This window comes from Crinia signifera, chromosome 6 (genome assembly GCF_055691185.1).
Source record: "Crinia signifera chromosome 6, ASM5569118v1, whole genome shotgun sequence".
Lineage (NCBI taxonomy): Eukaryota > Metazoa > Chordata > Amphibia > Anura > Myobatrachidae > Crinia > Crinia signifera.
The window spans coordinates 164,207,094-164,221,782 of NC_139222.1; the positions used below are offsets into that span (position 1 = coordinate 164,207,094).

Genomic DNA, 14,689 nt, shown 5'->3' on the forward strand with positions numbered 1-14,689 from the left:
AAAGCATATATGGTCCACCTCTTAATACCTCTGGCAGGTGGGTACCAAAATAAAAGATATACTGTATGGAAATGTCGTACCTTACTATCATAATAAATCTAGTGTATTCTTTAGAATAAATAATTTGTGCCCCCTTTCTTGTAGTACAGAATTTGTGCCACAGTTCTATACAAATATACAATGTTCCTTGTTAAAGTGTGCACCATTATGAAAACTTGGCATGAGCAGGTTCAAATATTGTAGCGCATCATAAATATTGTTGGAAGGCAATGCAATATAAATATTGTGTAAATGTTTGACGGTAATGCATCATTTATCTTAAATATTTGTAAGCAGATCATTAGGGGCTGATACAATTCTGGACAGAAGAGATCACGGTGACTTGTAAGGTAGGTGCACAGCAGAGCAGGGAGCACAGCAGCAGCTTTCACTTTGAATTTAACGTCATCCGCAGCCATTAGGCGCCGAAGAGAGCTGTCCGCAGACCACAAGATGGCGGCAGGTAGACCGGTCACGTGATTCATGCCGCCCAATCCGCAGGCGTAACCTTAGAGACCGGGGAAGGAAAGAGGGAGGGGGCGACTCTCGTCGTAAAGCGAAGCCGCGTGAAGTGCTGAATATACTACAGCGTGTGTGTCCGCTTTGTGTTGGGGAACGGTCATTGGCACCGGGGAAGGAAGACTCGGCTCCGGCTATAGAAGAGGATCCAGCGTGATCAGGTGAGCGCCGGGCCCGCCTCACAGTGTATGCGTGAGCGTGTGGTGCTATCATTACTCCGATAATACATGCTGCAAGCGCGCAGCCGCGTACACACACCGCCTCTCACACCTCCGTGCCACTGCCTGCGCTATAGGACACGGGCTGCAGCAGCCACCGCGTCCTCCGACACAGTCACCTGTATTTACAGTGTGCTAATTTATAAATGGTCAGGACACCTATGCTGGGGATGGCAGTAGTTAAAATTCTAATCGGGATTACCCTAAATTTTCCCTCCATTTGGGTTCGGTCTATTCTAGATCCTTGTGGGAGAAAGGGCCCCTGGCCCTGACGTCACAAGTACGGGACAATGAGGAAGAAGCAAAAGTCCAAACATGGAAGCTTAAATCGCTGGCTTTTCACGTTTTGACGTGGTGGCTCACATAATTTGCCACCAGTAGATGGTGGTGTGGATAGTGACAGTGTTCTTCCTCTTAATATTGTGTGTCATATGGTTGGTCAACACTAGTCCTTTAGCAAGGGACCCAACAGGGGCGCTTGGGCTAAGGATCGACAAAAATTGTGGTTTAAGAAGCCTGCTAGGATCTACCAACTACCAGTTTGGTTCTCTGTAATGACCCTCAGCCTCCTCCCATCCCCCCCCGCCCCATACTGTCTCTCATATATTTCTGTGACATGCTGGTGTACCTGGGATTACGCACTTTCCTGTGTAATATGCTATGAGCAGACACTTTAAAGGTGCCCATACACTGAGCCGATTCCGATGAATCGGACCTGAGTCGGTGGTTGGGATCGATCACATCCCAGGTGACTCGTGGGGAATCAAGTGGCCATACACTGCTGCGAGGTATCGCAGCAGCACCTTAAGGGTTATGGCATGCTGGTGTTTACCCACCTTTATTTTATATACTAAAATAATTTTATATTATTCAAATGCTATTTTATGCTTCATGATTTACTGGTTTATGCTACCTGAACTGTATATGCTTATCAGGGTGGTTGTTTTATTTAATTTAATTTTGCAACACAAATAATTTGCTTTTTTGCACCACAAAGAATTGACGGACCACAGGTAACCAAATCATTTTGCTTTCCTCTTTAAAGAATTATGTTTAAACCAAGGTTTTGTTCATGTAAGCGTTTTATTTTAGGGCTGGTATAAATTCTTACCTTATGAAAAAGCATGTTAAGATAATGCCTAACATACATTTTTCACCTATTTTATTTTACATAAATTATTTGTAATGAATTGCTGCCTTAAACATACAACCTAGTGGTTCCATACAAAATTGGTGCCTCTGGATCCATGGGACTTCGCGCCCATGCAATTAAAAGGCATCTTATTTTCATCGCATGGCAAGGTTCGTCTGCTCAAATAAATTTGGTAAATGTGACCCCCTTCTTCAGAAAATGGAATCTTTAAAATTGATAGTGGGTAGCTTATAGTGAGCTTGGTCAAATAATAAAATATGCTTTAGTTGAAAAAGTTATACATGGATAATGCAAAAAATGTCCTAGTGTCAAACTTGGCTACTATCGGTCACATTAGGGGTCCTCAAACTATTTTGCTCTGTGACCCCGTCAGACTATAAAAATAATTACAGGACCCCAGCAAGTTACTGCAGAAGGTCATCACATCACAGGTGTAGTCAGCAGACCGCACATACATGGCAGCATTGTGGAGGCACAAAATTATGCGAGGAGTCTAAAATAACAGACAAATCAGCAGATTTTTCAGACTCCTTGAATCACTGACTAAGATTAGAGAAGTCATCAACATGGAGTCGCAACCCCATACTGAGAAGGTCAGGACCTACTTTGTGGTCTGGACCTAGTGTTCCTTCTAGGAACTGGGGCGGGCAGAGCCAGTCGAGGGTTTTTTTTTTTTTTCTGTTTTGGGCGGTCCTGGGCGCCCAACATCACAAAAGGGCCGTGTCCATGCCGTGCCATGATAGAACATTACAAATGAATGGGCAGCCAGTGATTGGCTGAGAGCTCTCAGCCAATCACTGGCTGCCCATTCATTTGTAATGTTTTTCTCTTTTTCCTTGCAGAGACTAGTTCCTGTGTGTGTGTGTGTGTGTGTGTGTGTGTATATATATATATATATATATATATATATATATATATATATATATATATATATATATATATTTTTTATAATTTATTTTTTTGCTAAATATATGGTAAGCTTCCGGGCCTCGTCAAGGCTTTTCTGATACCGGAAGTCCTACACTGCACAATAACAGCACCCATTCTGGGCCATATAATTGTCTATTGAAGGCTGCATGATAACAGCACTTACCAATATATCTAAATTGAGAGCCAGCCAATCAGGAGTTACCCCTAAATCCTCCTTGTGGCACTACAGGAACCAGCATGCATTCCAAATGCAGGTCCCAACAAATGCCTCTTGCATATAAAAACAACAATGTGAGAGCTGCTCAAACAAACTAGTAATTTAATAAACTAATAGTCAGTCAAGTTATTTGGCAAATAGTTGTCTTGACATCCTCTTTAAAATAAAAAAGTGGACAAATTTGAGAGGTGGTGGACACACCTTGAACTGACATGGAATGACCCTACCAAATGTGCACTTTGGATGAGCAGCTGCTATGATTGATTATCTATCTCTGTCACTTTCTCTGGAAAGTTTCAGTTCTGAAAATGGAATACACTTCCTATCAACGTCAAGTCTCATCTGTATCGGAGTGTTTACTTCACTTTTTTGGTATGAATTTTAACAGTGCGCAAATTATGTATGCGTTACAACCGTAATAAAGAGTTAACATCATAATTTACATTTTTCTTCTTATAACTGTACCATGCTGATTTTCATGTGTGGTGGTAGTGTATACCTCTTTACCTTATGTCAAAATAAACTAGCGGTTTTATTTTTATATGCGTAAAACACAAGTTTTTGAGTTTTTGCGAAGCGTAAGACAGAGTAATTCAGTTATAATTTTTGGATCTGGGAGGAAAGTTACCTTGAAGGTAAAAATTTAATTGTGACTTCTTAATAAACACCTGTGATATTTGTAAGAAACTGGATAAAGAAACCGCGATTAGTAAATTTAAATGGAGAACTCAATATTAAACTAATTGTCACATGAGATATTTGGCAGAAATAGTTGTTTTGCCATCCTCTCAACTACAGTGTTTCATAAAAAAAAAAGATCTGACATGGGTGATCACTTTGTTGTAAAAAAAAAAAAAAAAAATGATATTCATCAGATTGAAACCTCTCACAGGACAATGTGGAACTGGCATCACAAAGGCAATGCACAACAACCTTCCCCGAATCAAAATCTGTCTGAATTAGTCAGTAATAACTGAAGGTCACTCAGTTTCTTTTCCCTTTGCCAAGAACATTGAATTCATACCTCTCATTGATGAGATTTGTTTCACGTTTATCTGTTGACAGCAATTCTTTAAATTAAAGTGCTAATTATTAACACTTTGTTATAAACCGGAAACATATTCCGCAGGGCTTTACAGAGAATATTTGAACATTCACATCAGTCCATACCCCAGTGAAGCTTACAATCTATGTTCCCTACCACATGTACATGTGTGCATACAGACATTCTTGGGTTAATTTTGTTGGGAGCCAATTAGCCTACCAGTATATTTTTGGATTGTGGGAGGAAACCTGAGTAAACCCACGCAAGTACGGGGAGAATATACAAACTCCACACAGTTAGGGCCATGGTGGGAATCGAACCCATGACCTCAGTACTGTGAGGCAATAATTTTGTTATTTCAAGAACACCATAACTTTTCAAGCTGCTTTCAGTTGGCCAAGTGAATGTATCAAAATTTGTAGTACACTTCTAAATTTCTGGTATGGTGAGAAATCTCTTACATATTTAACTGCATTTTCAGTTAAAATTTCTTTGTCTATTTAGACAGAAGATGCTACTGCATTACTTAACATTGTGCAGCTGCACATCTTGATACTTCCAGTTTAAGTACTAGTATTTAGAAACTATTCTTCATAATACTCCATTGGAAGATGTAATGCAGCCCACACACGCACCGATTCCAGCGTGCGTTGTGGGCTTAACTAGCACACACAGCATCGCATCGTATGCTTTGTGCATGCGATGCTGTGCTAGAAAAAGCTAGTACAAAAAGTATGTGCAGCACATACTTTTTGTACTGTACGATGAGGTGCCGCGGGAGCGTGCACCCCATCGTACAGCATCGCACCGCCGGCATCGGCGCGTGTGTGGGCTGCATAAGTGAGAGTAGATTGTGTCTTGAAAATGCATCTCTACTGTGCTCAGAAAAAGCTCTTCCCTTTGAAACCCGATTGAAAAATGTTTGTGTATTTTTTGTTCAAAGTCCTGCATGTACTTCACATTTTTGACAGAAAATAAAACACAACTTTAATATATGTGCAATACAATGGACAACAATAACATGTTTCACTTTTTGCACGGTCTGTACCAATTTGTTAATTGTAGAACAGTCATTTCAGAAGTCCCAAGTTTTAGTTCCTTCTCCATGATGTTTAAGTAGCCTTCTGATGTATGCATTTTCAAGAGGTACAACTGACAAAAAGGTTTCACCTACAGCTTTGTTCTTGTTATATCTCATATAGATGATTAACATATCTAGCTTATTTTATCTCAAAAATCAAATGATTATAAACATTTGCAATGGAGTTAAAATTCTTGTCAACTTTAGTAAACCTTCAAAGTCAGGAAAGTGTTTTTTGCAATGTAGTAGGCCCATTAAAAAGTTTTAAATGCTTAGACATCTCTGCAGGGTTAGTTTCTGGAGCAAGTGACAGATCTGGAGCTTTTACACATTTTTATTGCTGGTATGATTTTTGATGCTTCTAAAGCTGTCCATCTTGAATGGCCCTGTATAGCATTCTACTATCAACGACTCTACGAATTTCCATCTGCCTTTTCAGGAAATGAAGAACATATGTCACCTTTTGCAATACCAGTGGTCTGATGATAGATCAGCCATGGAAGTTCCATCTTGTCATGGGTTGATGGAGAACTACAGTAGAGGTTGTGCTTGAGCCATTTTCACAACTTGATGCCAATGCATCAGTCTCGTTATCACAGCTAGTGGAACATATGGGTCTGTCTTCTCTCTATGTAGACTCTGAATTTACTTCAGAAGACTTTGGAATAAAATGTCAGTCATAACTGTTTTGGATTTTCTTTAATTAGCAGTGTTTGTTTCATGTGATGTACCCCTCATTTTACAGTTGAGACGAAGATGAAGTAAACTATTTGGTACTTGTGAGTTATCCGGGCTGCCGATTTTTTTCATCGCGCCCGAAATCGTGGGCATCGCGTCGGTCGTGGCTGTTATAAGGAGCCGCGACGCGATGCCCACGATTTCCCATAGACAGTAATGTTAAAAGACACGATGGACCCGATTTCCGACACGATTTCCCATAGACAGTAATGTTAAAAGACGCGATGGACCCGATTTCCCATAGACAGCAATGTTAAAATAAAATTACAATGTGAAATTGGCCAATATGTTTTTAAAAAAAATGTTTCAAGGCCCCCCACCACCGTTAACGCCACCCCGCTATTGACGCCAACCCGAAGCGTGGCGAGCGGCGGCGATACGCGTCCTCCGACCTTTTCATGCCCTACTATCCACTAGGGCGTGGAGTGAGAATAGAATAGTGTGGCGAGCGCACGCGGACACCTTCACAGGTATCCGCGTGCCCTTGCGGGCTTCACAGGTGTCCGCGTCCCCTCGCGGGGCTCGCTGCGCTCGCCACGCTTCGGGCTCGGTGGCTCGCTGCGCTCGCCACACTATTCTATTCTCACTCCACGCCCTAGTGGATAGTAGGGCATGAAAAGGTCGGAGGACGCGTACCGCCGCCCCTCGCGGGCTCGCTGCGCTCGCCACGCTTCGGGTTGGCGTCAATAGCGGGGTGGCGTTAACGGTGGTGGGGGGGCCATGAAACATTTTTTTTAAAAACATATTGCCCAATTTCACATTGTAATTTTATTTTAACATTGCTGTCTATGGGAAATCGGGTCCATCGCGTCTTTTAACATTACTGTCTATGGGAAATCGGGTCCATCGTGTCTTTTAACATTACTGTCTATGGGAAATCGTGGGCATCGCGTCGCGGCCCCTTATAACGGCCACGACCGACGCGATGCCCCCGATATCGTGTCTTTTAACATTACTGTCTATGGGAAATCAGGGGCATCGCGTCGCGGCCCCTTATAACGGCTAAATCGTGGGCATCGCGTCGGTCGGGTGTCCTTAAGTTAACCAAACTTAAGGACAAAATCGGCAGCCCGGATAACTCACAAGTACCAACTATTTAAAAAAAAAAATTGTTTAAAGGTAGTATCTGTGAAAATAAATTGCTCACCCGATATAATAGGCTGGATCATTCCTAGGAAGATCAGTGTGTGCACCAGAAGTTCAAAATTGCTTGGTTCCTGAGGTGGGGGGGGGGGGGGGGGGGCGTGCTATTCAGCAGAGGCTTTGGGGGGAGGACACCACTGCCTGGTCTGTCGATCTCCAGCATGAGGGGAAAAGGGGAGGGGGTCGGCACCACTGCCAGTATTGAATATAAGTTCCGGCCTTCACGTGGTACCCCACCCTGGGTCCACACAGCTATGGGTGTAAACCACCAACCTCCACAGTCGCAGAGGGCACACAACGCAATACTGGACCGTGCATACTAGACGATAGGACAGAGGGCAGGCTGGCAGTCGGCACACACACTTTTGTCCATATAATGGCAGCTGCAAGGATATAGGCATGAGCAAGGTCTGCTCTCCCCCCCCCCTCCCCCTCAAAAAAAAAAATCTGGTTGCCATGGCGACCTGGGATTTGTCGAACCCTGCACGAATAGGACTGAGTGCTTCTTGGGCAGTGCAACATGTTTTCTCAGTTGACCATGATTATTTACACCTTAATCTTGGAGTGATGCAATTTTTTTTTATTATGGTTATTTTGAGTATAAAAATGATACTCATATTAAAGAGTAAAGAGCCCAATATTGCAATCGCTGCTCACCGGAATAAACAATAATGGATCAATGGTCTTGTTGAATTCCTGTTTGTGGATACACACTGAGCGATTATTATTTTTTAAATGTATTTATTTTTTCCGCCGGTTCAAGCACACTTCATGGTGGTGGACGGCTTTCCATTGCAGGGTGCTATGGAAAGCCATCCACCATGCCGCTCATCTGGTAATACTAGCAGATGTGTGTCAGCGGCCGGTGATGATACCGGAGGGCGCCTCAACGTTCATCACCGGGCCTTCAACACTGGACGGCTTTTGAGCTGAAAGCAGCTCAATCGCCCAGTGTGTATGGGCGTTAAGACCACTGAGTTGCGCTACCAAGGTAACTTTATTGGACAACCTAAAACAATTCTTGGTTCTCAAAAAAAAAAATTGTCAGGATGCTATGTCAACAATATAGAATAACTGAACAATTCCTGACCTGATTTTCATAGGTGCAGGCTTTGCTATCTGTTAAGCGCTCAACGATTCCCTTACACTTAAATTGTAAATAGCAGGTGATGTTTCTCACATTTTCAGTGTTATTTGTGTGTGTGAAGCACATGAAAGACTGGGTGAAGGATCCCATGACCACAAAAGTAGTAGGGCAGAATAGAAAGCTTTTGGAGACCATTAAATTGTGTCAAAAATAGTATTCAGCAATTGTATTTTAGCAAGTAAGTGTCTAGCACATTTTGGGGCAATTTTTTACTTTGTGTATATACAAGTTTGAGAAATATAAACATATCTAACTAGCATCTACAGACTCAAACCAATTTCCCATCAATTCAACACCACAAACAAATTTTTACTTTTTAGAGAAAATTACATGAAATGTGTATTGTCCATATTTTCCTTTTTTGAAAACCGCAATGCAGTGCCTGAAGTGCTCATGGGGTACTGCACTGTCACTTCATAGTTTTGTCTTAAATGAAAAATCTGCAATGACTCTCATTGAATCATGTGTTAAAGCAGATTTCTAATTGGATACTAAAAAGTTGCAAGATAACATATTTTCACCAAACTTACAGGCTAATTGAATCTGTAGTTATAGCTGAGTGCACACTAGGTGATTTTATAAATATGTACAAAAATTATATTGTTAACATTATTATTATTATTATTATTATTATTGTGCATATTTTTACTGGGTCCTTTTTACTAACTCTTCTTACCCACACTGCCCCCCTTCCTGTCCCATCATCTGGACATGCTGTAAAATAGCTAACTATCGGTGGTGGTGCTGTGGATCTTAATGTGTGCCCGGCTTTATTATGATAAACTTGATATAGCATTATAGGGGCCATTCGGTTGTGTGGGTTTTTTTTTTTTTTGGTATGCAGCTACCACTAGGGGATGCAAAACTTATCAAATCAATTGTTGCTCCGTTTAAGCACCCATTAGCTGTGGAGGTGGCATTTCATCCTCCTGAAGTTTGAGAAGAAAGTTGTACAAAGTCTATGTTTTAGGCCAGTGATGGTGTAGTTAGGTACATATGGATCAGATCATGGTTCTATTTGACTTATAATGGGATCTGCTATCTACAGTGGTTGCCTCTTGTTGCATATTTCTGTGAATTCATTTGCATATGGCAGTTAAGTACATTGGGCCTTATTCTGGTTCACTCAGAGGCGAATTCCTTCTCAAATGGAAAAAAAACGTGCACTGCAGGGGGGGGGGGGGGCATATGTAACATGTGAGGTGAGGTGTTTTTTTATTCCTGTGCAGGGAAAATACTTAGTGTTCCCGCTAGGCTGGACCGACCTGACCGATTTTTAGAGGGCAAAATGCGCCCTGTCCCTCTGGCAGCGCCCTGCTAAAACGGCCTGCCTTCCTTCCTCCCTGCAGGTGAGACCGGGGAAGCCGGCGCTGCTGTAGATAGTGATGCCTGGCACTTCCCCGGCAGTGCAAAGCGTTCGGGGTGGCCGGGCCCGTCCCCTTCTGTGACTGCAGCGGCCAGACCAGCCCACACCGCTTTTGTGACTGCGGCCCCGGACCGCCCAAAATAGTGACGTCAGCAGGCCCAGTCCGTCCTCTTCACGCTACCCCCTGTGAAGCGGCGCTCTGCCTGCCCTAGTTCTTAGAAGGAACACTAATACTGACTGCTTTATTTCTACACTGCAATATAGATCTCACTTTGAAGATAAACCCCACCCAAATTTTACTCTCTCTGCACATGTTACATCTGCCCCACCTGCAGTGCAATTTAATTAAATTTTTTTCCTGCTTGACCGTCCTTGCAATCTTGGTAAATAGTGCAAACCCTATATATTTGGGGAAACCTCAAAGCACCAGTACAATTACGAGCAAAACCATACTTCCTTTAGTAAAAAATTTTATCTAGGGAAACTCTGAACTCACATCTTGAGAATTTATCTATGTCAACACTGATTTTTGGTTTCGTGAAGCTATGGCTTTTTCAATGCAGAATTTTGTCATAGTTGGACTTTACACTTTCTGTACTTTACGATTCTGTTGGGTTTACTTCTGTGTGCGCATCTATTTTTGCAGTTTTACAACACATTTTTAATTTTGAACTAGTCCTTTATTTAGTATATTCATTACTATTGGTTTTCAGAATCTTACCGGCATTATTTTATGGTTCTGGAGGAAATATCCCATACATGAAATAGTTCCACTTAATATTAGTGTTTTTTTTTTTTTTTGCTTAAATTCTCTAAACTAGAGTGAAGCAAACGGGAAAATAATATCTGTCTAATGGATTAATTCAATTCATCAGCATTGAAGCGATGTGCTGTCTTCTGGTGCGCATATCACGTCCATCTGCTTCTCAAGTATATTCCCTTGCAGCTGCTGATGGTGCACAGGGAAACATGATCTTGGCACAAGACTTGGTATATTTTCTTGGCCAATCCAACATGCAGCATAGATCTGCCTTGTGCCATGCATACATCCCCTACACAATTTTAGGGAGATACTGCGCGATGTGCAGTGTTATGCTGCATTTGGTAGCATGGCATCGTATCACAATGTCTTCTGGTTAGCCATGCAGCACGATCAGAAGATGTTGCGTGCAATCGCGGGTACACCCTGAATAAACAACATACGTTACGGAGATCGTTGTAGTGTGTACCCACTCTAAGAGATCACTTAATGTGACCAGCGTATCGGAAACTTTCCAGTACTCAATGTGCAGATCTGTAAACGAGATTTAGGGGGATATTCAATCGCCGTCGAGCATCTCCCGTGGGGGAGATGCTCGACGGGCCCTATTAAATGCTGTCTTCCACGACAGCATTGAACAGGGTTTCCTTTCAGAACGAGCCCGACATCTCTAGCTGTCAGGCTCGTTCTGCCGAGAACAGCCGGGAAGTGACGAGCTGCCGGCTGCATCTCGTCACTTCCCGGCCGCAACTCGCGGCCACGCCCCCTTCTCGTCCCGCTGCAGGCGGGACATTGAATCCCGCCTGCATGTTCTCGGTCGAGCTGACCGAGAACGGGACTGGGTCACGGCAGGCGAGCAAGCTCGTCTGCCGTGACCCGAAGATTGAATACCCCCCTATGTGTAGAGGGACATTTCAAGTCAACACTCATTAAATAAAATATGGACATACAGCTGTCCTAAACTATATTAAATACGCATTTTGGAAAGCTGAACTTTTATAGTGTATTGGCTGTATCTTATTTTCAAAATGATATGCATGGCCATTTTTTTCTTTTTGCGAAGTTCCTTTGGGATTTGTCAACCATGTCACGCAAACAGAAGACAACAACTGACTTTCCAGGGAGTCGAACGAACAGTGACGATCCCAGTGAATTAGACCGAAGAATTTTTGTCGGCAATTTACCCACCAGCCGTTTGAAACGAGTAGAGATGAAAGAAATGTTTTCCAAATATGGAAAGATTAGTGGTTAGTACCATTTTATACTCCCTAATGGAAAATTACCAGAAGATATGCAGTAATTTTAATTTGTATTATTGTAAGATGTAGAACATGATTTATTTTGTAAGCTGAGTTTCTGCTTTTAATTTGATTGCTTGCTAGTTTTCTTTATTTAGCATGTATTTCAATTTCACACTTTTTTATTAAAGCCTTTTATATATTCATTGTAGCAGTTACTATTTCAGTTTTTGTGAGCTGTTATAGTTGCAACTGTCCTAGTGTCTCAAATTGGCTATATTTCTAAGAAATATGGCTTTTATATGATGCAACTATATAAAAAAAAATTAAATCGCTTATTGTGAAGAATCAATATTTTTCTTAGCAGTGTGTTAAAAAAAAAATGTTGCTATGCCGAGAATATTGTATGCCGAGAATATTGTATTAGACAGCATTTGCAACAGTCCCAGCCACTGTGGGGGTTATTCTAGTTCATTCTTTCTGACAAAATCCTTCTTAGATGGACAAAACCATGTGCACTGCGGGTAAGGCAGATGTAACTTGTGCAGAGAGAATTAGATTTGGGTGGGGTTTTTCTTCAAAGTGAGATCTATATTGCAGTGTAAAAAAAAGCAGTCAGTATTTTCCCTGCACAGAAACAAAATAACTAACCCACATCTAATTCTATCTGCACATATTACATCTGCCCCCCCGCAGTGCACATGGTTTTGTCCATCTTAGAAGGATTTTGTCAAAAAGAATGAACTAGAATAACCCCCTGTGTAACTTAAATGCTAAATTCCATACCCAATAAAATTTTGGGCTGTGGCAGTAAATCAGAACACGCATAGAAAATCCATATAATCTCCTTATTGATGGTGCCCAGGTTGGAATTAAATACATGGACAACAGCAAGGCAGTAATACTAACATCCATGCCACCATGTTATGTAAGGCAAATGTGTGTAAAGTCAACATTGTTACATATTCATTGTATTCATAATTGTAAATAGCTCTAATGCCATGTAAGGGATTTGAGCCATATCTGAACTTTTTGCTCCACTTTCCTATTGCTGTATGCCCTTTAAAATAGGCAAGTTTCCTCATTTGCTGCATATCTGGCTATAGCACCCAAATGGAGCTTTTTGTTGGCTGTAACTGCTATTCATTTTCCAGCCCTCAGCATGCTTCAAGGCTATGGTTTCGTGCAATACGAACGTCAAGAGGATGCAGACGCTGCTGTGATTGGTGAAAAGGGTCGTGTTTGTAAAGGGTATAAATTAGGTAAGGCTAATTCTGTAGCTGCTAGTACAACAACAATGAAATTAAACATTTTGCTTTCAGATTGCTGTCTATTTATTTTTTTTGAGGGTGGGGGTGTCTGTTTGTTTTGCACTATTTTGACACCAACATTCATATGTTTTTCTTGCAAGAGAAATTTTCAGTGCTATTTTCTGTTGTCGAGGAATATGTAGGGCTATATTCAATTGTCATATCGCACCTAAAAGGACTGGAGATTGCAGGGCGATATGTTGATGATTTTTCTTCACGCTCATTGCGCCTAAAATCAGATTTAGCTGTGCATAGTGGTTAATCCTGACCAAAATAATGGTCACGCTGTGAAAAGTTACGTGTGAGCGATCAAACTGGACTTTTTTTGCAGACTTTTGCTCGCCACCCCCGGGATACATGCTGAAATTCTGATGACGGATGCGTGCAAACAGAGCAATGTTTGAATAGCCCCATAGAGCACCCCCTAGTGGCTGCCGGCAGCGCAAACTATGGCCCATTGTGTCATTTAATCTACTGGGCCTAATGAATGGTCTAGAAGAGTTTACCTCTGGGATTTTTAGTTGTGTTACAAAAAATCGTGTAGGGAAATATAAACAGATGCTACCATTAAGCTAAATTACTTCTCTTGTCTAATTCTATTTGAGACACAAATAATGGAGCTAAAGGGAAGTGACTCAAAAAAACACCCCAAATTGGTGGACAATCTTTATGTATACGGTGGTACTTTGACTACATTGGCTTGCCTTCCTGTCCTGAATTCCCCATTACTTTGTGTGCTATGAATACATTATACAAATTGATGTCCCAGGTTGGTGTAGATGGAAGGTCTTCTGCCAGGAATACATGCAATTTAGATCTGACATCCTACAACCTTTTATGGATTGACTGGAAGAAATAAATATTTATATTTAAGAATCTTTGTTTGTTTTGGGGTTTTTTTCTTTTTTGGTCTACCTCCACCGCCCCCCCCCCCCCTCCCCCCGTAATGCTGCTTCTCCCTGATTCCCCTATGACCGCTCAGATGCTGTGTACAGAAATCCAATTCACCTGTCTAATGCGTCGATTTTCATTGGCGGCTGCTTTATGGTGCACTGCAGTAAGAGAGGCACTAAATCATTGTATGGAAAGTCACTAAATTTTGAGGCACGCATTGAGAATCCAAACCTAAAATATGTGGTGCTGTCAGATGAATGTCCCTTTCTGCAAAATATATATGTTGCATAACAAAAAATGACAGTGCAGCATATAGTGCCCTGGTGTTTTGAGAAGACTTCCCTGAATATCAAAGGTCAAACAAGACAGAATATGGAACTTTGTACACATTTAAAGTACTTAGCGCATTCTGCAGTATAGAATACCTAAAACACTTCGGCAGTGCTGTCCAGTGGGCGCTGGTCCCTGGTAAAGTGATAGACCATGTTGAATTATAATTACTTGTTCAGCTTATAAAAGTCCCTGCCTTTCTTTTCTTTATTAGACTGGTGTTACCTAATTCGTTATTGGAAAGGGGATGCTTCAACTCTGGTGTCTTCACATGTTGTTGTAGTGTGTGTGTGTGTGTGTGTGTGTGTTTTTTTTTTTTTTTTTACAAATTATTATCTTAAGTGGGTTTGTGGAAATTGAATTAGTAATAAGTTGATTTCATATGGTCCTACAGTTTCTTTGCTAATTACAGATCAGGATAGGGAACTTGTAAATTTACAATTCTAAATCAAAAATACATTTTAAATTTACTCTCCAGTAATTTTAGTTGGCAATGACGAAATACCAGTTTTTGTTTTCAAAATACTGTCCTCGACCTAAGGTCTTCTATATATATCTATA

General features: G+C 41.4%; 1 protein-coding gene across 4 annotated transcripts in view; it reads left to right on the forward strand.

Annotated features, from left to right (window-relative positions):
• The first annotated feature begins 544 nt into the window (after nucleotides 1-544).
• The window catches only part of NCOA5 (nuclear receptor coactivator 5), a 36,019-nt gene continuing 21,874 nt past the window's right edge, over nucleotides 545-14,689 (forward strand). The window contains exons 1-3 of one of the 4 annotated variants that reach the window (XM_083147881.1): nucleotides 545-719; nucleotides 11,420-11,603; nucleotides 12,749-12,856. In XM_083147881.1, coding sequence (XP_083004007.1) covers nucleotides 11,441-11,603; nucleotides 12,749-12,856 — 271 coding nt within the window. In that variant the 5' untranslated portion in view covers nucleotides 545-719; nucleotides 11,420-11,440. The remainder of the gene's footprint in view (nucleotides 720-11,419; nucleotides 11,604-12,748; nucleotides 12,857-14,689) is intronic. The other 3 variants (XM_083147882.1, XM_083147883.1, XM_083147884.1) reach the window with 3 other exon arrangements.